General features: G+C 39.6%; 1 protein-coding gene across 5 annotated transcripts in view; it reads left to right on the top strand.

Annotated features, from left to right (window-relative positions):
• The first annotated feature begins 1799 nt into the window (after window positions 1–1799).
• GRM5 (glutamate metabotropic receptor 5) overlaps window positions 1800–25875 on the top strand; it is a 511936-nt gene continuing 487860 nt past the window's right edge. For 2 of the 5 annotated variants that reach the window (XM_072794973.1, XM_072794969.1), the window contains exons 1-2: window positions 3890–4084; window positions 17819–18680. In XM_072794973.1, the coding sequence (XP_072651074.1) occupies window positions 18020–18680 (661 nt within the window). In that variant the 5' untranslated portion in view covers window positions 3890–4084; window positions 17819–18019. Of the gene's footprint in view, window positions 1910–2065; window positions 2210–3889; window positions 4085–4218; window positions 4477–17818; window positions 18681–25875 lie in introns of those variants that run through there. The other 3 variants (XM_072794970.1, XM_072794971.1, XM_072794972.1) reach the window with 3 other exon arrangements.

Genomic DNA, 25875 nt, shown 5'->3' with positions numbered 1-25875 from the left:
TGTAAAATGTCACCGAGCAATTCAAGATTATATAATTGTGTTTTCCTTCTCAGCTGAAAATATCACTATTGTTCAACATGGGGAATGTCCTTTGCATTGTAACTTTTAGAGCATATGAAGTGGATATGTCTTTTTTTTTTTTTTTTGGATATGTCTTAATAAACTATGTATTCCATTTATAGGGTGCCTTATCATTTCTGACAATGCTCTGACATGTCTTATCCTATCCTCTCCACAAACCCTGGCAGATAGCAGGGCAGAAAATATGTGTAAGAAATTGAAGAGTTTAAGTAACTGAGTAGCCACTGTGAGAACCCCTCTTACTTAGGTTTAGCCCACTCACTGATGTGCTTTGAGCCAATTCCAACTGACCAAGAAGGATAGGAAACCTAATGGGTCCTATGCTCACTCAAAGCTAAGCGGTCCAGGCCATGATTACATTTATGATCTCGTCCTTATCATCAGTCCCCCAATTGGGCTAACAAATCATTCTGTACATCAAACTTGATCAAAGCTCCACAATCAGGGAGCCACTAGTTCCCCTTCATTTTCCTCAGAACTTTCACTATTTTTGTATTTTCTCATCTGTACCATCTTTCTCATCTTTTTTTTTTTTACTCAGGAAGATCAACCACGGCTTTGCTGGCCTGTCTGCAAAGTACCAAAGCTTGCTTCCTGGACTGCAATCAAAGAGCCGGAGAAATTAACAATGCCACCGTGAGAGCACACAGGAAAGAGGGGAGAAGAGAGATGCCATTGTCAAGATCAACAAGGTGTGGCGGATAACATGTCTTTTCTCTCCTTGAATACCGACGCTATCAAAGAACAACTTGCTTTGTTTTCAAGGGTCTGGTGGGAAATGCACATTAGTAGGGGATCATCAGGACCAGCCCCCTCAACTGGAGTATCCTCAGCTCTTAGTCTTTCATCCAACGGCTGCAAGCACCTGGCTTCTAAAATTCAGCTTAGGGAAATATAATGGGAATAGTCATAATCCTATTGCTACAATGTCTTTCTTTTCTTTAAATTAAGCCATGCAATTAATTCATAGCAATCTCGTCTTCAGAGGCAGACATGAGGTCTGGTTTTGGAATTTAAAGATAACTTCAGCATTTTTTTTTTTTTTTTTTTACAGTCTTGGTAGTTATGGGGGCGGTGGGGGACGGAGAGGAAAGTCATTCGAGTAAGTAAAACATATTCACTACGGAGAAAGAAATTTTAATGGATATAGAAAGAATCGTTTGCGAGACGTGCAAACGCGCGCTGCCGTCATCGAAGACGGTTCTTTCTTAGCACTCGCCCTCCGGGTCGTCCTGGGGTCCCCGGCTCTCCGCACCGTCGGGCAGCGGCGCCCCTTCTCCCAGGCGCCGTCAGGGCTTTACGCGCCCCGGCCCGAAAGCAGCTCATCGCGGAGCGGCTCCGCCAGCTGCGCGGCACCCACGGCGCCCACGGCACCCACGCCTCCGCGCCTCCACGCGCCGCTCTCCCCCTCCCGCGGCTCCCGGGGCGAAGCGGGGACCTGCACAGGGAGCCCAGGGCAACTCCCGCCCGCACCCCAGGCTCCGCGGCGCCACGAGCCTCCGCACCCACCGAGCCGGGGCCGGGGTCGCGCCCCCGCCCCCGCCCCGCCCCGCCCGCCCCCGCCGCGCCGCAGGAGTAGGAAGCGGCCCTGCGCGGCGCTGCCAGCGGCGTCTGCCCGAGCGCGGCACGTGCCCCCGGAGCTCGCCGAGAGACAGCGCCGCCGCCGCCGCCGCCGCCACCGCCGCGGGCCCCGGGGCCGCTCCGCCCCCCGCCCCCGCCCCCGCCCCCGCTCCCGCCGCCGCCGCTCGCGCTCCAGCTCCCGCCGCGGCCGAGGCCGGCACCCGAGCGCAGGAAGCCCGCGACGACTGCCGGGCTCGGGCGCGCACCGGTAAGCACAGCGCGGTCTGCTTTCTTCCAGCCCGGAGTCCCCGCCGATGCCGGAGCCGCCGGGGCCGCCGGAGCCCCTCCCCCAGCGCGGGCGCAGACAGCCCGGCCCGCAGGCGAGGGCGGGAGCGCGGGCGACGGGCACCGGGAGGGCGGCGGCGGCAGGTGGAGCCCCGGTGGGGCCAGGGACGCCACGAGGTCCTGCAAGTTTGGAGAAGTCAGCCCGCAAGGACGTGTGCTGTGTGAATCAGACACGAATTTCTAGTCGGGAGCCCAGACTGCCGCGGCGTCGCTCCAGTGAGAGGTTTATGAAGATCGTTTTGCTTTTATTTGCATAAGTGAGGGACTTAAGTGGGCTCGTTTCCATAGAAAACGAACTAAAAAAAATCAGAGGAGAAAATAGAGATCTGAGCCAAAGGAGGCGTTTGGATTTCTCTCTCTCTCTCTCTCTCTCTCTCTCTCTCTCTCGCATACCGATACATGTGCACAAAAGGGTGCATAACAAGGGAGTGTGTGTGTGTGTGTTGGGGGGGGGCTTATCTATCCTTGAGACCCTTGGGTGTTTGAGGGCTAATAAGAGCATTTGCTAATGCTTTACCTTGAAAGGAGGCAGCAAGAGAGGGACCTGGTTGGGTGTGAATGCCAATGTTCCATTTCTAAAATGACACTTCCATGACTGCACTACAGGAGGGAGAGGTTTTCTAGAACAGGGGGCCATTTTTAAGGGGTACCCATGTAACTCCGGACCTGTAAGCTCAGGTTCGTGTACTGCCAGTGGGGATAAGGAAACATCCTTACACTAGATTTCTTTATGGAACTTCGGCAAAGGATGGGGTCAGAGGGAGGGATGGGTGGGGTTGGGGGAGGAAAGGGAGTTGAGAATGAGTGAACGGGGCGATAGAAGGAGTGGAAGCCTGGAAGTCAGGTTTGACATAGCACTGTGTTAATTCAGTCCTATCCTGGGTAGTTCCTGGGTTGGTCTTGAGGAAAATGTGTGACCTTGAAAAAATCCCTTCGTGTACTCAGTTTCTCCATTTCTGCAAAATGTAGACATTCTTCTTTGTTTGAGGACACTAAAGTTCCATAGAGTAGTGTCTGTCGATGATCATATGGGTTTTTGGATCTGCATACAAGGAAGAAAGAGCACCTAGAAAATCCAGGTAAATGAAGCTTCAGGGCATTCTCCCTCAAAGTACCAAAGACATTTGCAAGCTCCTGGCTGTGCACTTGGTGTAATGCATGCTGAGAGGTCTGTGGAAATAGATGAGAAGGACAAACAGACACTTAGACTCTAACCAAGGGAACCTAGAGTTCTGAGTACTGTTTGGAGCGATTCAGATCCACAGAGCCTAAAGTCACTTGCTTTTTTAAGGTAGCAATTAAAGGATGTGGTTTGGTGGCAAGCTGTGAGATTCTTTGAATCTGAGGGTTTGGGAAATAATCTGGAATTGATTGTAATACAAGGAAAATGAATGGCATTTTACTTTAAAGGTTGGGCACTCCAGATGGCAGGATGGTTTTAGAATGAGATCTGAGAATACTGTGATCTGGACAGAGGGGTTAGGAGGGAGAGGAGAATGGATATTCTTCCTGAGACAAGGGTTCCTAGACTCCTAGGCATCTGCCCATTGTCCTTGACACCTCTGCCACTTGTCCGAGGAGGGCACTGGTACTTTTTTTCCCCTCCATGCAGGCACATTCCTAGACCTCAGGGATTGCATCCCAGGTACTGAGGTATGAAGGTGCATATGGGAAAACTCAAGTCGTAGGGGTGCCCCAGATCCCCTTATCATGTGAGCATCTGGCTTCAGAGCTGGTTCACCCATCCAGATTCGACCCGAAGTCTGTGTTCCTAAAGGAACTCACTGTGCCACTTGGTGGCACCAAAAAGTTGCGCTGAGAACTCTGTTCTCTATAAATACAAACTACCACCCCTCCCTCCTCCGCGAGCTCCCCTTCCCCCCCTTCCCCCCTTCCTCAGTAGCAGGGAGATTGCTGCACACGCCGCCCTCAGCTCTGCTGTTCTGTGCGCACTGAGCGCAGGAGATGAGCTTAAGATCTTCTTGGTGGGGAGCCTGGGAATGGAGAGGCCGGCTCTGCCCCGCTGATCAGCACAGCCCAACTTTATGGGGGGCTAGCTAGACTACGTCTCACTGCCAGCTGCGCGGCCAACAGGGGGGTAAGCTTGCTAAGGGTCTGTGTGCCCAAGTGTCCCTGTGCCCGGGAAGGATGTAGGAGCTATCAGCTTGCTGGATAGCTCACAGTTGGTTTGGGAGTGGGACGAGCGTGGAGCGAGGCTGGCCAGACCTCGGGGTTGAAGTCCCCTCCGTTTGCTGATGGCCTTAGTTAAACCTGTTGGGAGAAAAGGCGAGAGCAATGAGGTGAAGGAGGGAATGGCGGCAAGAATTGAGAAAGGGATTCTGCATGCCTTCGGATCCGAGTTCCCGCTCCCTAAGGCCAGGTGCGCGTGCTTAGAATGCAGATTGTGCTGCCCCAAACCACCCCAGGGCTCGGAATTGAGAGAAGCAAAGGTGGAGAGGGAAGGAAGGAGAATCGCTTCCCATTAGATCGGTAAGATGCAGCGACTGTGGTGCCTGCTGCAGGAAGAGGGGGGACAGCGGGTGGTGCTGAAAGCACAGCTCTTTCACTCAGGCTAGTGTGCTTATTCCTGAACCCCGGTCTGCGTCCTCCGGCTCTTTCCTCTTCTGTGGATGCATCTTTCCCTTCCAAAACACAGCCTGCTAGTTACCCAGGAGCGGCAGCATGAGCGGTGTGCCGAGGAGGGATCTCAGGGTACAGCCGCTTGTGGAAAGAACCCCAGTCAGGTCCATGAACTAGCCAGTGACCAGAACCTAACCCCGACTTGGGACCTGGCAAAGGGAAGAGTCTGCCTGGAAGACTCTTGGGATCGGTGCTGGAATTTCCTACTGCCCTCATTTCCCTGCGGAGCGGGTGCTGTGGGAAAGGGAAATTGAGGAGAGGTTAACAAGCACTTTTGCTTATTTAGGCATAATCCTGGTGCTGCCTCAGCTGAACTGTAAGCTTGAGTAACCAGGCAGATAGATTCTCCAACACTTTACTTCCCGCTTAGAAATGGACTCAGGCCGGTAGGAAGGCAGCATCTCCTTTCCACCTCTTTCTTCATTCCCTACGTATTGTTTTATTGTTCTGAGTCCCTTGAGGCTGGGCCAGAGCTAATCTGTATTCTTAACATTGGCTTCTGGCCATTTGAGACAGCCAAGTTAACATTGCCTTTTACTATGTTCAGCCTCTTCCCCCAGTGGGGCTAAGCCAAGGTTTTCTGTAGAATCCTCTTAGTTATACAACATTCTAAACATTCTTTTGAGTTTTGGCATGTTCGGGTATGCTACCTCTTGCTGGGTGTGCTTTGTGCCCCTCATTACCGTCATAGAGCACAAGGAATTTTCTTCTTTAATTTCTCTTTTGTGTCTATGAATTACACATTTAAGAATCAGTTGTAATGACTTCTGTCCTTTATAGATTTAAATTTCTGTTTAAAAGGATGTTTGGTTTGGGAATTGAAAATACTGCTTCCTGAACTAATCAGGTTGATACACATTCCAGTCTTCAGCCTTCTCCAGCGGGGACCTTTTCAGCACTCCGGACAGATCCTTCAGGGTTTCTTAGAAGATTGTGGATAGAATACTTTCCACATAACTGCTTCTTTTAAGAGAAAAGCTTTCCCTAGTCATTTATACTCTGCTTGACAAAAATGTATAATCTGGATATTTTCATCGCACCACCTAGATCTCTGTTATCACATGGCAGTATTTGGGCCATGGGTTGTACCCAGAGAAAAACCAAATCCTGCAATATTGATTTGTTGAAGGACATACTGAGATTATTTGGGAGAGAGGGTGATATTTGAAGAACCCAAAGTACTTGCCCAGTTCTTCAGTTTACTTCCATAGGGAGACACAGGCCTCTGCCTTCATTTCGTAGTCTGTGATGGACATGGTAACAGACACTAAAGTGAAAACTTTGTTCAACCAGCACAAAATATGTAGTACTTGTGTGACTGAAGGGTTTTAATAATTCTAACGTTCTCATTTTTGTTCAAAACATATTAGAGATTTTATATAGTCTTATATTTTCTTTTGTGGAATTTTCAGAGCATTTTAGATAAGAAACTAAAATAAATGCCAGTAAAGCATAGGTAAAAATACAGGTAGAAAATATGAGATAGCACTAAAATCTTGAAAAATTTTGTACTTATTTGTAACCATCTTCTTCCAGGCTCTCTGTCCTAATGGGGTGAAGAGAGAGATGCATTCGACGATTCTTCCATATACTCTTTGTTATGTTATTTAAATAGAGTATAAACTAACTTTATAAAATAGTGAAGACTATCTTTATATATATATATATATATATATATATATATATATATATATATATGATATGCTAAAGCTAGTTTGTTGGTTTGGAGTTTGGATATGCTGATGGTGTATTACTACAATGCAGGAACATCCCACAGTTTATAAATATGTGTTATTTTAAAAATTCAGAGAAATGTTAATGATAGTCCTGAAACATCATTTAGTTATTATTTTCATTAATAAGTGGAGCTTAGGAGGGCATAAGGGAAGAGCATCAAAAGAAATATTTTTTAGTTCGTGATTGCTTGTATAACCCAAGAAAATAAAATCAAAATTTTTTTGGAATTTTCAACTATTTGTAAAAGACAGTATCTTCTTGGTATTTATCTCAGTTAAAACATAGTTCTAAAAAACATTATGCCATAGTCTTGCTTTCATTTCCTTTAAATTCGCAGAGGAAGACAAAAAAAAATCTAGAATTTACCAGTTCTCAGCTTGTTTGAGTTATATGTACCTTGAATCAGAAGGGGAAGGAACCAAGCATAAGTCTTGGTTCAGGCTCATCCTTGCTCCAACGACTACCCTTTCTTGAGTACAGTGGGCATCATGCCAAGCATTGGTGTTATTTAATCCTTATAACAATTGTGCAAGGCAATATTTGTTCTTAGTTTCCTATTGTGAAAACGGAGTTGGTTTTTTTTCCTTCCACTGTCATATAACGAGGAAATGGGAAAAATAAATAAATAAATGCACACATCTCATTTGCTTGGAAATCAAACTTACCCTCTTTCATTACATTAGGTAACCTTAATCTATGGTATTGCTAAACACCATGGAATTGTTTCACTGTGGTTTCCAGTAAGTTGTGGTATGATTGGGAGGGCAGACCCCTACACAAGATTGCCTGAATTGTAAGCCACAATCCCATCTTTGTGGCTTACTAGCTATGTAACCTAGGGTGAGATATTTAACATTGCTCTGCCTCTGCTTTCCTCATTTTAAAATGATGAACGGGGGGGCACCTGGTTGTTAAGTCAGTTAAGTGTCCAACTCTTGGTGTTAGCTCAGGTCTTGATGTCAGGATTGTAAGTTCAAGCCCCACGTTGGGCTCCAGGAGAAACAGGTTGTAACACTGTAAGGCGCATTGTATAATCACAATGAATTAATTGTACAAATATAAGCAAAGTTCCAGACCCACAATGAACAGTGTAGAAATGGTAGTTATAACTATTAATCCCATCCAGGCCTTTGAATATCAAATTCAGCTTTCCCATGTTACTGAATTTAATTTTCGTAGCAATCCTGTGGTTGGTACATAATTGCTGTTTCAAATTTATCTTCTCTTATTTTCATCAAACTCGTTAAGAAATTTAAAGGAAATATTTAGATGTGAAAAAATGTATTCTATGTAAATATGATTCTGTTGGTTTTAAAAACCATTGGGGCAGCCTGGGTTTAGCGCCGCCTTCAGCCCAGGCTGTGATCCTAGAGACCCGGGATCTAGTCCCATGTTGGGCTCCCTGCATGGAGTCTACTTCTCCCTCTGCCTGTGTTTCTGCATCTCTCCTCTGTATGTATCTCATTAATAAATAAACAAAATCTTTAAAAAAGATATCAGACCTATGAATAATTTTCTAATGATCAGCTTTCACAGTAACTCTGGCTATTTGCCATTGCTCTTAAACTTGCTCTTCAACTTTATGCTCTTAAACATAAATGTTCTGAGGAAAATTAAAAGATCATAATCATAATGGTGCTAGTGGGCACTGTAATAATAATAGTAATAATAATAATAATAATATAGTCTGTTTACATTTATATTTTACAGAGGAATAATTGAAAAATATTTCTTAAAAATCAATTTGCCTTAATATTCAATGATGTCATCATACTTTTTAAAGACAGACAAGAAGGTAAATAACATAATTATTCTTTTAAAAATAAAAACGACATTTTGAAAAACCAACATGTAATTACTGTATAAGATGTTCTTTATCTTGTTAAAACTAAAATGAACTTTATATTTCATACTAAAAATAGTCTTTGAAATGATAACAGTGTATCACAGGATACTCTTCTCATTCATTTATTACAACTTATGGCTACTTAGAATCATGCTTATTTAAAGTAAGGCAATATCCTTCACTCTCAAGGTTTAATCTGTATTTCTCGAATTGAAATTACAAGCTTCAAAACAATATAATACAGCCAGAAACAAATTACAAAGTAAAGAAGGAACAGGAAAAACCTATTCTAAACTACTCTCCTTAAATTATTAGGATGTTTCAGGAAAAAGTTTTGTGGGACTGACGAATCCAGATGATTAGCTCTTAGTTGTATTCTTTTTTGATGCTTATATAAACCTTGCCAGGATATAAATCAGCAGTTTTCAATTGGGGATGACTTTGACCTACAGGGGACATTGACAGTGTCTGGAAACATTTTTATTTGTCACAACTTAGAGGAGGTATGTTTGCTATTGGCATCTGGAAACCTGGGATCTCCAGAGATGAGAGATGCTGTTAAACATCCTACAATGCACACGACAGTAAACCTCCACAACAAAATGTCAACAGTGCTGAGGTTGGGAAATTATGATCTAAATAACTATAGGAAATAGAGTTACATCTGTTAATTTAGTTGGTTTGTATGGCTTCTAAATGTAGTTGACTGGCATATATAAACTTTAAATGGAAAGTAGAGAGTCTCCAGAATGTTTTGCAAACGATGTATAAGGTTTAACCAGCCAACCCACTTGGTCTTTTGGGAGACATTATCATCTGATTATGTTTGAGTGTGGGCTTTGGAGCCAGAGAGAGTTGGGTTCATATCCTGACTCTGCCAGTTATTATAGTATGAGACTTCTGGCAAGATTCTTCACCTTGTAACCTCAATTTCTAGAGATATTTAACGTAGGTAGTAATCATACCTACCTCACAGGGTTATTTTGAGAACTTACATTAAATAATGCTTTAACATTATTTAGCACAAAGCAGGCACCCAATAAATATTAGCTATTAATAAGTAAGTAGAGATCGAGTTAGAAGTGCAAAAGCACATTTTCAAGCACCTGATGATAAGTAATATAATATGCACAATAATGCTTTACAGTCTTTCGAGGTATGCCATAAATAACAAGAAAGCAGCTGAAGGCTGCAAAATGGGAAGATGCCTGGAATCCCTGCTTGATAATTAAATTGAGACTAGTTAACAGTAGATTACATCATTTTTATTGCTTTGCTGTAGAAGGCTGTTTCAGGTCTTCATGGACTACTAAACCAGTTGTTTAATGATTTACAGTGATCTACAGTAAGCTTTATTCTAGTGCCAGCATCTTTTAATTAATGCATAAAATTACAGATTTCACTTTTATACAATGTTATTTTATAGCCCTTTTCTGGTTTTTAGGGGGTTTCATTGAAAATATGGCATATTTTTGGATCTGGGCTAAACAGAGAGGGTGCTGGACTTTCTTGTTTACAAGGTCACAGATGTGTGCTTGAGATAGCTACAGCAGTGGAGCTTTCCTAGACTATAAAGCTCTCAGTATCATACCTCATAGTGTCTCTTATCTCTGGGATGCACTTGTTTTCAGGAAAATACATCAAAGGCATTCATGGCATAGGCAATATTGACACCCCTGTCTATTTGGGAGGACGCTATTGCTCAGGCAGAAGGAATCATTTTAGTGTTGATGTCTCGAACTGTGTGATTTTCTTGTGTGGGGATTAAGTTATATAAGAGACATCTGTGCCAGAAAGATGGCCAGTGTTTGAGAAGATTGTTGAAAATAAAAGACAATGTGAGCTGTGAATCTGGTTACAGTGTAAATTGCCATTTATGCAAATTCTACCCACCAACATTTTTTCTTCATATTCATTTAGGATACAGTAGGAGGCTGACTACCTAGGCAAAATACTTCTATACATATTAAATATATGTCTACTGTTTTCTATAGTGGGGTAGTGATTAATTTTATTATGCTGTAAGCCAAGAAATATATTATTGAATAAAGCAGACTAGTGGTTCTGAAAATAAGACCCTCAACCAACTTATTATATGTTACACTATGTAAACTCCTATCATTTCCTGCTTTTGATTGAATTAAAGCTTTCCATATATTAGGTTGTAGATCTGTAGCATTTTGAAAGCTCTTTAAATCACTGTATTAGTTAATTCCGCCTCCTGATCTGTAACAAGAACCTGACTTTTTCTTTTCTTTTCTTTTCTTTTTTTTGTGCTACCGATCTATAACCTCTACCATCTCAGAGTTATAAGTTAAAGCAAATAATTTATTCTCCTGGAGACTCTATTTCCTGATATATGAAATGGGACAATCAGATGTTCTTGGCAGTAATTTTGTTATAGGTTGAAGTGGGATTGATAATGGAAAAAGGTTCTATAAATTGAAAAAGTAATACAGTATTACTTTTTCCCCTCCTTTTTTTCCCCCCTACCAGACCCTTATTAAGTAAATGAATATAGCTCATGGGGAGACAGCTAAGGAGAAATGGCCTCACCGACACTAAAGTTTTCTGCCTACTACTTTGTCAGTCCTTGCTTCTCTTTTTGAGGATCTCTGTTGCCTGAATACATTTTTCAATTTTCTAGGGTGGGGCAAGAGATACTATCTTGGAACCTCAATTAGGTGGTTGACCAGAAAGCCCAGTGGAGGCAATTCTTTATTTATTTGTTCATTCAGCAGGATTTATTGAACATTTATCTTGTGCAAGGATTATACCAGATACTATATATAGTACCAATTTTAAGGGATCCAAAGTCTATAGGAAGCTAGAACATGTATAAATAGCTATAATATTAGCTTAGTAATAGACACAACAAAGTATCGATAAAAATGCCATATGAGTTCAGGGAATAGAGCAAACACAAGGTGAAGGATCTGGGACGATTTTATAAAAGGACTATTTAAAAATATTATCTCATTCAATCATCATTAAAACCCTTTAGGGTAATACTATTGTCATTCCAATTAGGCTCAGAGAGGCTTGGTGACCAAGGGCACATAGCCAACAAATGGCAGTATTTGGATTCAAACCCAGGTCCATTTGATTCCAAGACCATGCTCTTAAAAACTCTACCATAAAGGCTACTGAAGCAAGAGCATGTCAGGGATCAGAAGCAGCATGAACAAAACCATTGGGTAAAGCAGTGTATATACCTGGAGGAGACACAAATTTGCTTGACTAGCAGACTCCCAACGAAGAGCAGATCCAAGGGAGATAAGGCCACAAGGAATACTGGAGCAGAAATTTAGAAGGCAGATCCCTCAGTCCCACACTTAAACTAATATAACAAATAATATATTTTCATAGTAAATGTAGAAATTTAGAAAACATAGACAAAGACAAAGAAGAAATGAAAAGTGACACATCTTCCCACCACTCAGAGAACATCCTATAAAGGTCAGTGTGTATGTTTCCAGATCTTATACATGCATGCATGCACACTCAGTATTTTATATTTGTATCATATTTATATTTTAAATTATATCAATTTTTTTTCAGTCTCCTTTGCTGGTTTCTCCTCATCTCTGGGAACTGAACCATTGGAATTCCCTGGGGCTCAGTCTCAGAACTAGTTTCTTTTCTCTCTGCACTTCCTAGGTGATTTCATTTAGTTTCATGGTTTACAAAAAACAGTTATCTGTATAGTGATGCCTCCCCCCATTTTTATCTCCTACACTGACCTCTCTCAGAAATTTAACCTCTTATATCCAACTGCTTAATAAATGTTTCATCTTGAGTTTCTGTAAGGCATCTAAAAATTAACATATCAAAACTACTTTTTGTTAGGTCCACCCAAATCTGCTCCTCCATGGCTTTTTTCACCTCAGTCAATGTGGTACCATCTTTTATTTGCTCATGCCAAAAACCTTAGTGTCTTCATTGATCCTTATTTTTCTTTCATATTCCAACTCAGATCTGACAGCAAACTCTTCCACTCTGTCTTCTGCCAGTTTTCTCTGCTGATAGGGCTATGTCTCCCTGATTCAAGCCAGTGTCATCTCTCCTACCAGGATTTTTGCAGACATTTCCTAACTGCCCTCTCAGTTCGGCCTTTGCCCTAATTCTTGTTGAAATGTTGGTCATTGTGTGTTCTGTCTTCTATTGAAAACTCTTCCAGAAAGTCACTCTCTTATGATGTTAAAGCCGAGCCTGTTAAAATCCAAAAAGAGTCCACATGATCGTCCTATCTCTTGACTTTACTTCCTCTCTCCCCAGTTTTACTAAGCTGTAGTCACACTAGCTTCCTTGCTGTTTCTCAGCATACAAAGCAGAAGCAGAAAGAAGTCTGCCACAGGGGCTTTACATTTGATTCTGCCTTTACATAGCATGTTCTTTCCCTAGATATTTGCACAACTCATTCTCTTACTTCTTTTAGATATTTACCCAGATTTTACTTTTAAAGTGTATACTTCTTCGCTACATTATTAAAATTTTCCCACATCTCTGACTCTATCTTCCTTCCCTGCTCTATTCTTATTTTTTTTCTATTCTTATTTTTAACCCTTATTACTGTGCACATAAAATATTTTGCCTCCTTATTTATTATCTGATAACTCCCCTTTATTTTTTTATTATTATTTTTTCCCTCTTTTTCCCTCCCGACAACTCCCCTTTAAAGTATAAGCTTTAGGAGGGCATGGACTATGTTTGCTTTGTCCATAACTGAAACCTCAGAGCCTCATACATAATATTTATTTGATAAACACGTATTGGACAAATGAGTGATGGCACACTAGAGCTAGTGTATACCCGACTGGTCTATTTGGAATTTATGTTCTATTCATTTCTTGTATTTTGGGAGCACATGGGATGACTTGTTTAACCTTATAATAAGCCAACTTGTAGCATAGTTCTGTCAAGTTTCCAAGTGATAATTTATTTTTTTTTATTTTTTTTTTTTTAACAATGAGACATATACAGCTTTATTTAATAATCTGTAAAAAGTTGTACTCTGGCAGAGTGACGCATTCCCTATCTCAGCAGAAAGCGAATACTATGTCAAGTGATAATTTATTTCAAAATGTACTTTCCATGTATGTGAGCCTCATAGCTAATATTGGTGAAATATAGCCATTGTGTGCATCCAAGGCAGATCGTGAAGCAGTCATTGCTTTATAATTCAGCAGACCATAATCTCATGGGGCGGGGGAATGCCAGGGCAATACAAACATGATTGTCTGAATCATACACATTTCTACCTTATTTTTTTAATTTATTTTTATTTTTTTTATTGGAGTTCAATTTGCCAACATATAGGATAACACTCAGTGCTCATCCTGCCAAGTGCCCCCCTCAGGGCCCATCACCCAGTCACCCCAACCCCCCGCCCACTTCCCCCCTTCCACTACCACTTGTTCATTTCCCAGAGTTAGGTGTCTCTCATGTTTTGTCACCCTCACTGATATTTTCACTCATTTCTACCTTCTAAGCACTGAGTTATCTCTTTTCCTTGAATACTCTTCATCTTGTAGTTTTGAAGGAAACTCCTGTAGGATTCTATGTCCCTGGGATGTTCTAAGTATGCTTGGGTGGCCCTTCTCATTTTTTTAAAAGATTTTATTTATTTATTTATTTATGAGAGAGGAGAGAGAGAGAGAGAGAGAGGGAAAGCGATAGAGCACAAGCAGGAAGGAGAGGGAGAAGCAGACTCCCCACTGAGCAGGGAGCCTGACGGGGAGCTCGATCCCAGGACCCTGGGATCATGATCTGAGCTGAAGGCAGATGCTTAACCAACTGAGCCACTCAGTCACCCCCTTCTCAGTTTTTAATGATGTTTTGAAATACGTTTCTTGAAGGAAGGGGGAGTAAGGCAGTACGGGATACTGAAAAGACTATGTGATGGAGTCACTAAGTATAGACATAAATTCTAGATCCATCACTTTCTAAGGGATTGGCTAGTTTTATGCATGTGTGTATGTATGTATGGTTGACACACAATGTAACATTACTTTCAGGTGTAATACAATGATTCAACAACTTTGTATGTTATACTGTGAGTGACTAATTTTTAACTTGTAAAAAACCCATTACATCATTTGTAAAATAAATATATTAATACTTACATCTCAGGGTTATTATAAGGATTATTGACATATACATGCTGCACACAGACACATCTACACGCAGATACTTAATACACATAGAAAATAATATCTTTGGGAAAACAGGATGTATTTTATTATTTGCAACATGAAAGCCCTGTGTGTGTCTGTAAATATAAATTGCCCAGGACATTCTCTTCGGTTCCTCTTACATCACGTGTTCTTATATTCTCTCCTTATTTTATGACTTGCCTTTGTTTCCTTAGCTGGCTTTTCCACAATCTGACCTCTTTGTGGGGCTTATTTCTCAGTTCCACCTTTTCCTTATTTATACTTGTTCTCCAGGTGACTATATTCATTGCAAAGATTTTATATATTGTTGATCCTCAGTTAATATCTCTAACCCAAAACACTCCTCTTGGTCCAATTTTATATATCTACTTTACTACTTGGCACCTGCACCTAGGTGCTTTAAAAGTATCTTGCGGTGCCTGGGTGGCTCAGTTTGTTGGGTGCCTGCCTTCAGCTCAGGTCATTAGCCCAGAGTCCTGGGCTTGAGCCCTGAATCAGGCATCCTGCTTAGCAGGGAGTCAGCTTCTCCTTCTCCTCACATTGCTTATTCTCTTTTTCTCTCAAATAAATAAATAGAATCCTTTAAAAAATATCTCAATTAACATATTCAAAATAAAATTATCAAGTTTTTCTCTGTCTCCATTTGTTTCTGTACTAGTTTATCCCATATCTTTTAATGGTAAAATAGACTAGTTCTTAGACTCAAAACCATTTTTAGAACAATGAACAGCTAGAGCAATCTTTCATAAGATTGAATTGTGCCAGTCATTTGTTTATGTCCCCTCCTTGGTTTTCTGTTGCACTTAACATCCAAATTCCTATAAGAGCCTACGTGATTCTACATGGTCTGGCCCTTTCTTAATTTTGCAACCTCATCTTGTACCACGGTTACTCCCATTCTTTATGCTCTGGCCACACTTTTTACATGACACTCTATTTTATTGTTCTTTGCACTTACCAGGCTCTAGTTTAAGTCATGTTTTAGAGTACTGTCTGTAAGCCTTATAGGAAGCATGTATCACCTGTTCTCTCTTGAATATTTAATTTCCAGGACAGAATCATAGTATAGGCATGCCATAAATATTTGTTAAATGAGTCAATGAACAAGTGATGGATGCTCAATGAAAGATAATGATGGCAATTATTAATGTACATCATTGCACTTCTTTGTTACATTAGTTTTTCCCACTCAATAGTTAGTAGATATTTCTTGAATGAATTAAAAATTAATTTAGCTTATAACTGGAAGATAATATTTCAGTGGTTTTTTTTGTGTGTATATATTTACTATGTCTCAACATACAGGGCTTGCTTAAAATCTAAGATAAAATTCATGGGAATATTTTAGTTTCACCATTTTGATAGGCCACTTCTAGTCTCACATACCACGTTGATGCTCTTATTGTAATAAAAATGAATCCTGTTTTGTTAGTTTGTTCACTAATATTCTGGATTTAATAAGACATTGTGCTTCCTTTTACCTTGGATTTTTTGCTTATTTTTGGTTTTGTTTGTTTTGTTTTGGTCTACGGTAGAATTCATATGTTCATGAGAATAAGCATTGGTCTCTGGGTCTTTGATCTAAGCAAGCAGTGGGAAAGCTTGAGAATGTTCAGACAATTTCCCAAATGAAAAAAAGTAATATTTTAAATCAATTACAATTAATTTTTTTTCCCTGCCCCCTGTCTACAATGCCAACTTCCATACTAAAACTGATTTTTTTGCCCTAAATATTGCTAAACACCTAGTTATTCTGGAACATCTAGTTATTTGATGAGGTTTTTTATTTTAATGTTTGACACTCTGCAGGGGAGGCTTTCTCTGTTGCCACAGGAAACAGTAGAAGGCAGTGGTAGAAACGGTGAGGCGGGGGTTGGGGAGTGACTATAACTGTGATTCAAATCATCTTCACTTAGATTCAAATCATCTTCACTTAGTGTCTGGACTAGATATTTTGCAGATCTGATGAGTTTTGAAAACCATTAGTACACTTGAAGAAGAATACGTGTGTAAATTCCTGAAGAAGCATTACCTGTCTTTGAAATGTGTTGCTTGGGGAGTTAGTCACTTGAAAACAATTTGAGATCCTTGGCTGGCAGAGAGGGTAACGTACAAAATAAATCTCTTAAACAATTCTTTCAATAACCCAAATCATTAATTTGTCAGTTCCCTTTTTACAAACTCTGCTAGAATTTTCTATAGGCAATTTGGGACAAATTTCCTTCTTCCCAGGAGTTTAAACTGAAATAGATGACTACATTCAAAGTTGTGCTAAGTTTCTACTTGGACGGGTAGTTCTAACATGCATCCTTCCAGCCCTTGGAGTCTTGGTGATATGGAATTTTTTTTTCCTGGACCAGAGATAGAGGACTGATTACTGTGAATTTTATTACAAGACTCTGTAATTACTCTGAAGACTCTGGAGGACTGAGTGGGTTGCCAGAGAATTTTCTGTCCTCACCACCTAGCTACAAAATGCCCTTGGAAATGTAATAGCAGAAAAGGTCGTGTCCTGAATATATGTAGTCTTATTCAATATACAAAACATTCACATAGTTTATATCTTATGTTGATTCCCATATGGTAGCCGAGTACATATGTTGGGACTTCTCAGATGAGGAAATTCTGGTACTGAGAGGTTGAACAACTTAGTAATAGTTCTCAAGAGCAGAACTGAAATTTGAACTAAACATTATTTTCCCCAGAACCAGTACCTGTTCCACTATATTTTTCAATGTAGTTAGGGAATATTTTACTCTGCCATACCCCCACCCTCTTCCTTCTTTTCTGTAGTTCATTTAGGTTGGAAATACCTACCTCCCCTCAATATGTCTTTGTTCTATGTTATATAGAAATGAGACACAGTACTTACTAATTGGGAAGATTGTTTAGCTTGCCTTACATTGTATTTGAACAGGGGTTATGTAGCCTTTATTAAAAAGTCACTTAATTTTTGTGATTACATAGTTAATACATGCTTAATGTTGAAAATTCAGAAAGAAGTATAAAGTATTTCGAAAACAAAAAGTATAATCACCGAGAGATAACTAATGCTTGTTATTTTGGGTTACATACTCCCTGAAGTTTTCTGTTCATGGCATAGTTTTGTTTTTAGGATACTTTCTCTCATCTCCACATAAGAGTATTATTTGGCCTACCACACATAAGATTTGCTTTTGTGAACTCCAGATGAACAAATAAAAAAAAATTGATATAAGTAAAGTAGGATCAAGAAGCTCTGTCGGATTGCTTCCTCAAATTACAAAATTATAAGAGATAGACAAAGGAGAGTCTTAAAGATTTTTAGATTATTTTTTCAAAAAGATTATATTCCTAATCTACATCATCATCAAAATGTACTAGTATAGACCATTAGAGCTTCCCAAACTATTTGTACTTATGTTGTTAAATATCCATGCTATTTTTTTTCCAGGTTTTGAAGATCATGACCACATGGATGCATCTAACTAAATGGTACGTGGGGACACGGTGGTCCTTTAGAGAGCACATCTAAATTACTGGCTAATTTCTTGGTTTGCCACCCAACATAGGACGTTGTTTGATTCTATCTGTCAGAACTCTCCTAAATTTTCCCCACCATGCTATCTTTATTAGCTTGAACTCTTCTCCTAAAATGGTCCTTCTGTTGATCCTGTCAGTTCTGCTTTTGAAAGAAGATGTCCGTGGGAGTGCACAGTCCAGTGAGAGGAGGGTGGTGGCTCACATGCCGGGAGACATCATTATCGGAGCTCTTTTTTCTGTCCACCACCAGCCCACGGTGGACAAGGTACATGAAAGGAAGTGTGGGGCAGTTCGTGAACAGTATGGCATTCAGAGAGTGGAGGCCATGCTGCATACTCTGGAAAGGATCAACTCAGACCCCACACTCTTGCCCAACATCACACTGGGCTGTGAAATAAGGGATTCCTGCTGGCATTCAGCTGTGGCCCTAGAGCAGAGCATTGAGTTTATAAGGGACTCCCTCATTTCTTCAGAAGAAGAAGAAGGTTTGGTGCGCTGTGTGGATGGTTCTTCCTCTTCCTTCCGCTCCAAGAAGCCCATAGTAGGGGTCATTGGGCCTGGCTCCAGTTCTGTGGCCATTCAGGTCCAGAACTTGCTCCAGCTTTTCAACATACCTCAGATTGCTTACTCGGCAACAAGCATGGATCTGAGTGACAAGACTCTGTTCAAGTACTTCATGAGGGTTGTGCCTTCAGATGCCCAGCAGGCACGGGCCATGGTGGACATAGTAAAAAGGTACAACTGGACCTATGTGTCAGCTGTGCACACAGAAGGTAAGCATCTGTTTACATCCTTTGATGCATGTCTTATTATGCACTCAACAGATTCCCAGTTACAATATCAGGTTTTGGAAGACTAAAATATTCTTGATTATTTGGGAACTTTTCAGTTGCCCAGTTATACTAGTAATATAAGAAGGGGCTGAGTGGCAGATGTCTAGAGAGGCTTAGATTTAAGCTAATATGAGTCTTTACCTGGTCATCATTTGGTGGAATGAAAAAATTTTTACATTACGCATTATATTATCTGTACTTCAGCTATAATAATGCTAGAGATTTTTATGTTTCCTAAGAATCATCGAACACCTCATAATTTTCATATTTAAAGTTGCTCCAATGGCCTATTGTTTTTGATAAAGAGAGGTACACATAAATGCAGGTAGGAACTGAAGGGAGCCAATTCTAGCCCAAGTATTCTGTGTTAGAAAATTATTAAACAGTGTAGTCTTACAAGTATTTTTTTTTTCAAAAGAGAATATAGTTAAATCTGGGGTAGAGATATGTATGAATTAATATTACCTTTGACTAAGATAGAGAGTGTAAGTTTTAACAATTCAAAATTAGTTTTAGGGATCCCCGCGTGGCGCAGCGGTTTGGCGCCTGCCTTTGGCCCAGGGCGCGATCCTGGAGACCCGGGATCGAATCCCACGTCGGGCTCCCGGTGCATGGAGCCTGTTTCTCTCTCTGCCTGTGTCTCTGCCTCTCTCTCTCTCTCTGTGTGACTATCATAAATAAATAAAAAAAAATTAAAAAAAAATTAGTTTTACTTTAAAATATGTTGCTTCTTTACACTGAAAGCAAAACAAGGAAGCAAAACATAATTGGGATTATATAACTATTAATAACAATATTATTCTTTTTAATTGGTTATGGTACTTTGAAAATATTTTTGTATACATGACTTGTTAATTCATGACCAAGGCTGTTTGGGATAGGTTTTGTTTTACTACAGAGGTTAAGGGATCCAAATGTGAGACTCACTAATTACAAAACACTCTTTCTAGCACAACATACTGCATATACTAAAGCCAGAAGGTGCAAAATACTTTATACTTTATTGAAGCATTGTGAGGATCAGTTAAGATTAAAGAATCTTACATTACATTATCAATGTGGTCCAAACAATCCAATGTTGTAAGTTGTGGGGCTGAGTTATTGAACAATTTATGAAATGACCAGAGTGAGCCTACTTTGGAGGTTGGTAACCGATCACCAATCAGATATAACAAACTATTCATTATGAAGTGGCATACTGTAGATTTCACTGTATGTCCACTCATTAACAATGTTCAGAGCTGCACAAATGTAAAATGAGCTTCTATGCTAAATTGAGATTTTTATGCTTCTGGAGATTTTTACATTTATGTTTGTAGTTTACTTTCCAGAGTATTGGTATATAGAGATTTTGAGCAATGGACAGATGATCAGTTGAGGAGACCTTGGATTTTTTTCTAATGCTAAGGTTTTCTTTCTTCTTTCTTTTTTAAAGATTTTATTTATTTGAAAAAGAAAGAGAGCACGAGCAGAAGGGAGGGGCAAAGAGAGAGAGAGAGAGAGGAGGCTCCTTTACTGAGCAGGGAACCTGAAGTGGGGCTTGATCCCAGCACCCTGGGATCATGACCTGAGCTGAAGGCAGATGCTTAACTGATTGAGCCACTCAGGCACCTCTAATGCTGAGATTTTCATTATAAAATTACTATTTCATTTTATTCTCACAACAATCCAGTGGTACAGGTAATCCAGACATTTTGTTCTCATTTTAAAATACAAATGCTTTAAGAGTTTAAAAAGGCCATCCAATATATACCTAATAATAGTTTTAAGAGTAGGACTCCCAGTTACTGACTTCTGCCTTAGGGTCCTATTATAATTGAACAGAATCCAATGGAATCACACCTGAGGATATATTTATATGACATATATTTATTAAGTACAAGTACCTGTAAGGACTTCTGATAATCCTGTGAAGGACAGCCCTTCTATTTTATATATCAATACTCTCAGTGGGTATGCAATCTGGCAAAGGACATGAGACATTCATTAATACTTATATAACCATGATTCAAGATGACAAGAAATTACAAATATTTCTCTAAAGTAAATTGACAGAGGAAAAAAAAATCAAGTCCTGTTCTGTGGTGATGAGATCCATGATGGAGATTTTCAAGAAGGAAATGGAATTTGACAGTTGGATTTTAACAGGAAGAATACTGACAATTGATGAAAATTAAGAAGGGATGGATTTCTAGAAAAGAGCATGAGGAAATATGAGGTGGGAAAGTAAAAAAAGTGTTTAAAAAATGCCAAGGATAAAGTTATGTTTTGGTTCACCTCAAATCATAAATTTCATTAGGGATTTCCCTCTAGCTTTAGAAGAATAGGTCTTGGTCTCTATGTAGGACATGCCAATACAAGATTGTAGTCTAAATGAAACTCATCATTATGAGCACTGGCTGTTAGTAATTTACATTTTTTTTGACCTAGGTATACCAATACTGATCTAATAAAATAAATTATGATTCATCCATATAAGTATTATTGTATAGCTATTAAAATGAATGAGGCATTCTTTAGGTAATGAAATAATAATAATGGACTCCAAGATCATTTTACATGAAAAAAGCAAGGTGCAGTTTTGTGTAATGGCATGCTATTTGTGTAAAATGGAGTTTATGTAAACTGTTTGATATTCAAAGAATTGCTCTCAGAGAACAAAACAGGTAACAGTTGCTGTTTGTGAGGAGGAAATAGAAGAGTTAGGGGATCATGTAGAATGGCAGAGACTTGCTTTTGATGTATGTCTCTAAATGTGCTTTTAATTATATGCAAACATTTGAAGTTGTGTATTATAAGCATAAACCACCTATTGGAATACAACCATTAAAAGGAAACAATCTATTTCTGGGTAAAAAATAAGCCAATGAAAATTCCATTGCCAAATTCAGGCAAATTTAATTATTTTGCCAAAAATGGGTCAAGAGAAATTTTATTGCCAAATACTGGCAAAATATTTGAATACTACCAGGATTCAGGGGAGAACACACAGAGTATGGACAAAGACTGGAAGAAATACTGTCTGGCTTATATCTTTATGTGGTTTAATCAAAAGTATTTATGTTGCTTTGATCCCAAGCAGGTATTGGATAATGAGGTTATGTGGTATCACATTTTAAAATTTATCAGTGTAAGAGTGGTGTGGTAGGAAGTTTCACAAGGTAAAAATCACATCTGGGATCGGAAAAAAAGTCCTTGATTGTAATGAGATACAGCTCTGCTGGGTACTGTAGAAACTCCCCAAGATGATGCCTGGTTTTCTGTGTTCTGGCCATACAGAAAGCCCCTGTGGGATTTTCCATGAAACGGTATACCATTTCTTCCTTCAGCCTCTTAAGCTGGCTGAATTGGGGTAACTCTGCTCTAGATCTCTCAGCCCCAGGATCTCAGACTGTTCCTATGTTCTTATAATTATTCTCCTATGCTCAGTTGATATTCCTTTTTTTTAAAGAATATCAAACTTTCCAAATGCTTTCCCAAGAGGTATTAAGGACTATGAAAAAGATGTTGTCCCATTAAAAAAATCCTTTATCTCCTCCACCCTCCAAATTGCTCATTTATTTTATACTTAGACGTGGTAATACTGTGGTCACTCAGTACTGTTGACAGTGATCACAAGATGTTCCTTCAAGCATTGTTGCTGTCACAGAATTCTAGAAGAGAGCACAAGGAGACTTGGGGTTTAGCATCAATGTTAATCTCATACACTTGCTATTTCCTTGATTTATAGGTTTTCTAGGCTATAAGACTTAATACTTACTGTGGCTTGTTGTGCCATGCAGAGATTGTGCCTAGGCCTCCTAGGCAAACAGATTCATAGTGTGACAGCAAGAAAAGAAAAAAAAATATTTTTTTAAGGCAGGCCACAGTAATTCTTCAACTATGTGTAGGAAAGGAATATGCAATGACTCAGAAGAAAAAATATTACTCCTTTTAAAGGCGTCAATCCAGTCAGCATTCTCTCTGCTCTAAGAAAATTTAAGGGGTCCTTTTCCTCAGCACAAACATTGTCGTGTGTGCCCATTTATGTCACAGGAGCAGTGGTGCTTGCCTTTTTGGAGGTGTGGAAGACTGGCTGTTTTGATGACTCTATTTGCTTTGTAACTTGATAGTTCCCTTCTACTACCATGCAGCACCAAATTTGTGACTGCTCTGGCTAATAAAATATGGTGGAAGTGAGGACTTCCTTCCTTGTCTGTCTGTCGTGGAACACTATCATCACCATGTTAAGGATGAGAGTACCCAGGTTTTTCAGATGAGGCCATCTTAGACCACTTGACCTCAGCTATTTGAGAGCACCAATGAAGGTCAGCACAGTTGCCTTCCTGACCCATTACTAATTGCAAGAGAGCTCAGCCAAAGCCATAAACGTTACTCAGCTAACCATAAATTTATGAGCAATAATGAATACCTTGAAGACAGAGTCCAGTATAAGCATACTCATTCCGATGACTTTAACTGCTCCACCCCCCAATTGGATATTACTACAATGTTATACTTCAAAATCAAAACAGAGGCACCTGGGTGGTTCAGTGGTTGAGTGTCTGCCTTTGGCTCAGGTCATGATCCTGGGGTCCTGGGATCAAGTCTCACATTGGGCACCCCATGCTTCTCCCTCTGCCTATGTCTCTGCCTCCCTCTTTGTGTCTCTCATGAATAAATAAATAAAATCTTAAAAAAATCAAAACAAAATAAATGTATTAAAGTGAATTAATATTCTTTCTATTTAAGTGTAAAATAAAATATAATGTATTATTTTATAAATGTGAAACAAATGCTTTTGGCAAGAAGGAAAATTTAGTCTTCCATCCACTCCTATAACTAAAGATTCAATAATTCACTTAAAGCATCAATGCTTTAAGTAATCAGACACTTGCATACACTCCATCATTACATACTTCCCCTTGATCTAGAGCACTTTCATTGAGAAAAGTAGTTACAGACTGGATTTTAAACTTTTTTTTTTCTTAATTTTTATTTATTCATGATAGGCACACAGTGAGAGAGAGAGAGGCAGAGACACAGGCAGAGGGAGAAGCAGGCTCCATGCACCGGGAGCCTGACGTGGGATTCGATCCCAGATCTCCAGGATCGCGCCCTGGGCCAAAGGCAGGCGCCAAACCGCTGCGCCACCCAGGGATCCCTACAGACTGGATTTTATATACAAAGTCACGTATTTTGTACTTTACGGATGACTTACAGGATTTTTGACTTTACAATTTTTGCGAACTTTGAAACTCCTCTTTGCATAGGACCTATCAGAGTGCCTACCACATAATAGGTGTTCAAAGACTATTTGTTTAATGGATGAATTTGTGTTGGAATAGTACCTAACTCACTATTTATGAATATATAGTATGTAGATAAATAGCAGGCACTTGTAATTTTTCACAGATTTGCTTCTTTATAAAAACGAGGTGCCAAGATGCCTCCCTTGATTAATTGTAACATGCTATTCATACCCTACTCCTTTATTGTTTACATTTGTTCTTGAATTTATTATTTCCATCTAATAATATAGGAATGCTAATTTGTTCTAGCCAAAAAACATGTCAGTGATGCTCTTGGGGAAAAATGTACCAATAAATTGTACTGGTAAAATAACATCATTAAGAACACTGTCTTCAGGCTAACCTGCATATTGCAGTGTTGTACCATTTTCAAGTTGTTACATGGTTTTCCATCAATTATTTTAACATGTGATAACAATAGAGCTTTGCTTGAAAGATCTTCAATATGATTCATAGTCTATATGCTTAGTTTAACTTCTAAAAAATGGGACCTCACTTTCCTGTCATCTTTTTTTTTCTATTGGGGTTGTATCAAAACAACAATTTAGTATAGAAATATGAGAAATGTCACTATGGTCCTTACTGGTACTTTTTAAGGGGATTTCATTTTGTTTCTCCAGGAGTTGAATAGTGTTCAGAGTTGAGATGGTTTTTGAGATGATCATGATAATAATTCAGACAAAAACTATTGTTAGCTTTGTAGAATGTTAACACCAAAAGTGTCTTAAGTGAGCACGTAATTTAACACCTCTGTTACAGTTGGAGAAACAGAGACAGTAAGGACGAGTAATTTGGCCTTACTTGTACATAATTAGTTACAGAGTTAGGTTTTGGAACTCAATATTCCTGTCCAAAATTCTATTTCCACATCATTGTCAGAGATAATTACTCATTTTTTTGTTTGTTTGTTTGCCATTCCCATTTACTTCTCCATTTCTTGGTCTATTCTTTTCTCTTCATCTCAATACTACCAATATTGCTGGAAGTTTTAATACCTATCTGAAGTAGTAACAGAGACTACAAATGTATTCATTATTGTAGAAGTTAGCTTTGAGAAATGGCATGACCCCTTTGCTCTTGACCTGTGAATTAAAGAATTGCTTCTTTGCCTGAGTCATATTGCAGATTTGCAGAAACTGTGATTTTCCTTTGCTTCACAAAAATTCTGAAAAATTAGACCCCACAGAAATCGTTGTGATTATGGAACGATTGGATAATTATATTGGTTATTACCCCGATGTAGCAACACATAAAAAGCAGATGATACAGAGACTTGTAGGTGGATTATTCATTAAATTAATTTGATCATATAACCATAATCTGGGAAATAGAATGGCAACTTTAATAGTGATTAAAGTAGGGATCCCTGGGTGGCGCAGCGGTTTGGCGCCTGCCTTTGGCCCAGGGTGTGATCCTGGAGACCTGGGATCGAATCCCACATCGGGCTCCCGGTGCATGGAGCCTGCTTCTCCCTCTGCCTGTGTCTCTCTCTCTCTCTCTCTCTCTCTCTCTGTCTTTCTCTCTCTCTCTGTGACTATCATAAATAAATAAAAATTAAAAAAATAGTGATTAAAGTAATTTTTAAAGATTAAAGTAATTTTTGCATATTCAGACATCACTGTCAGAAACTTCATTGTTAGTAATGAAAGAAATACAAGTAGCCATGGAAAATGTGTTCAGAGGTGCTGCCTCTCACCTTCCCTTCCAGACAGGATAGCATATGGACTATCAGGGGTAGCCTCTGATAGTCAAGCCAAGCATATGGCCTTGATCAGGGAAAAAATAGGATCCACTGAAATATATAGCTGTTGACAAGATCTTCCCTGTATACAGATTAGATCTGA

Source organism: Canis lupus, chromosome 23 (assembly GCF_048164855.1).
Source record: "Canis lupus baileyi chromosome 23, mCanLup2.hap1, whole genome shotgun sequence".
Taxonomy (NCBI): Eukaryota; Metazoa; Chordata; class Mammalia; order Carnivora; family Canidae; genus Canis; species Canis lupus.
Note: the sequence above shows the minus strand (reverse complement) of the source record. Positions and strands in the feature narration are given on the sequence as shown.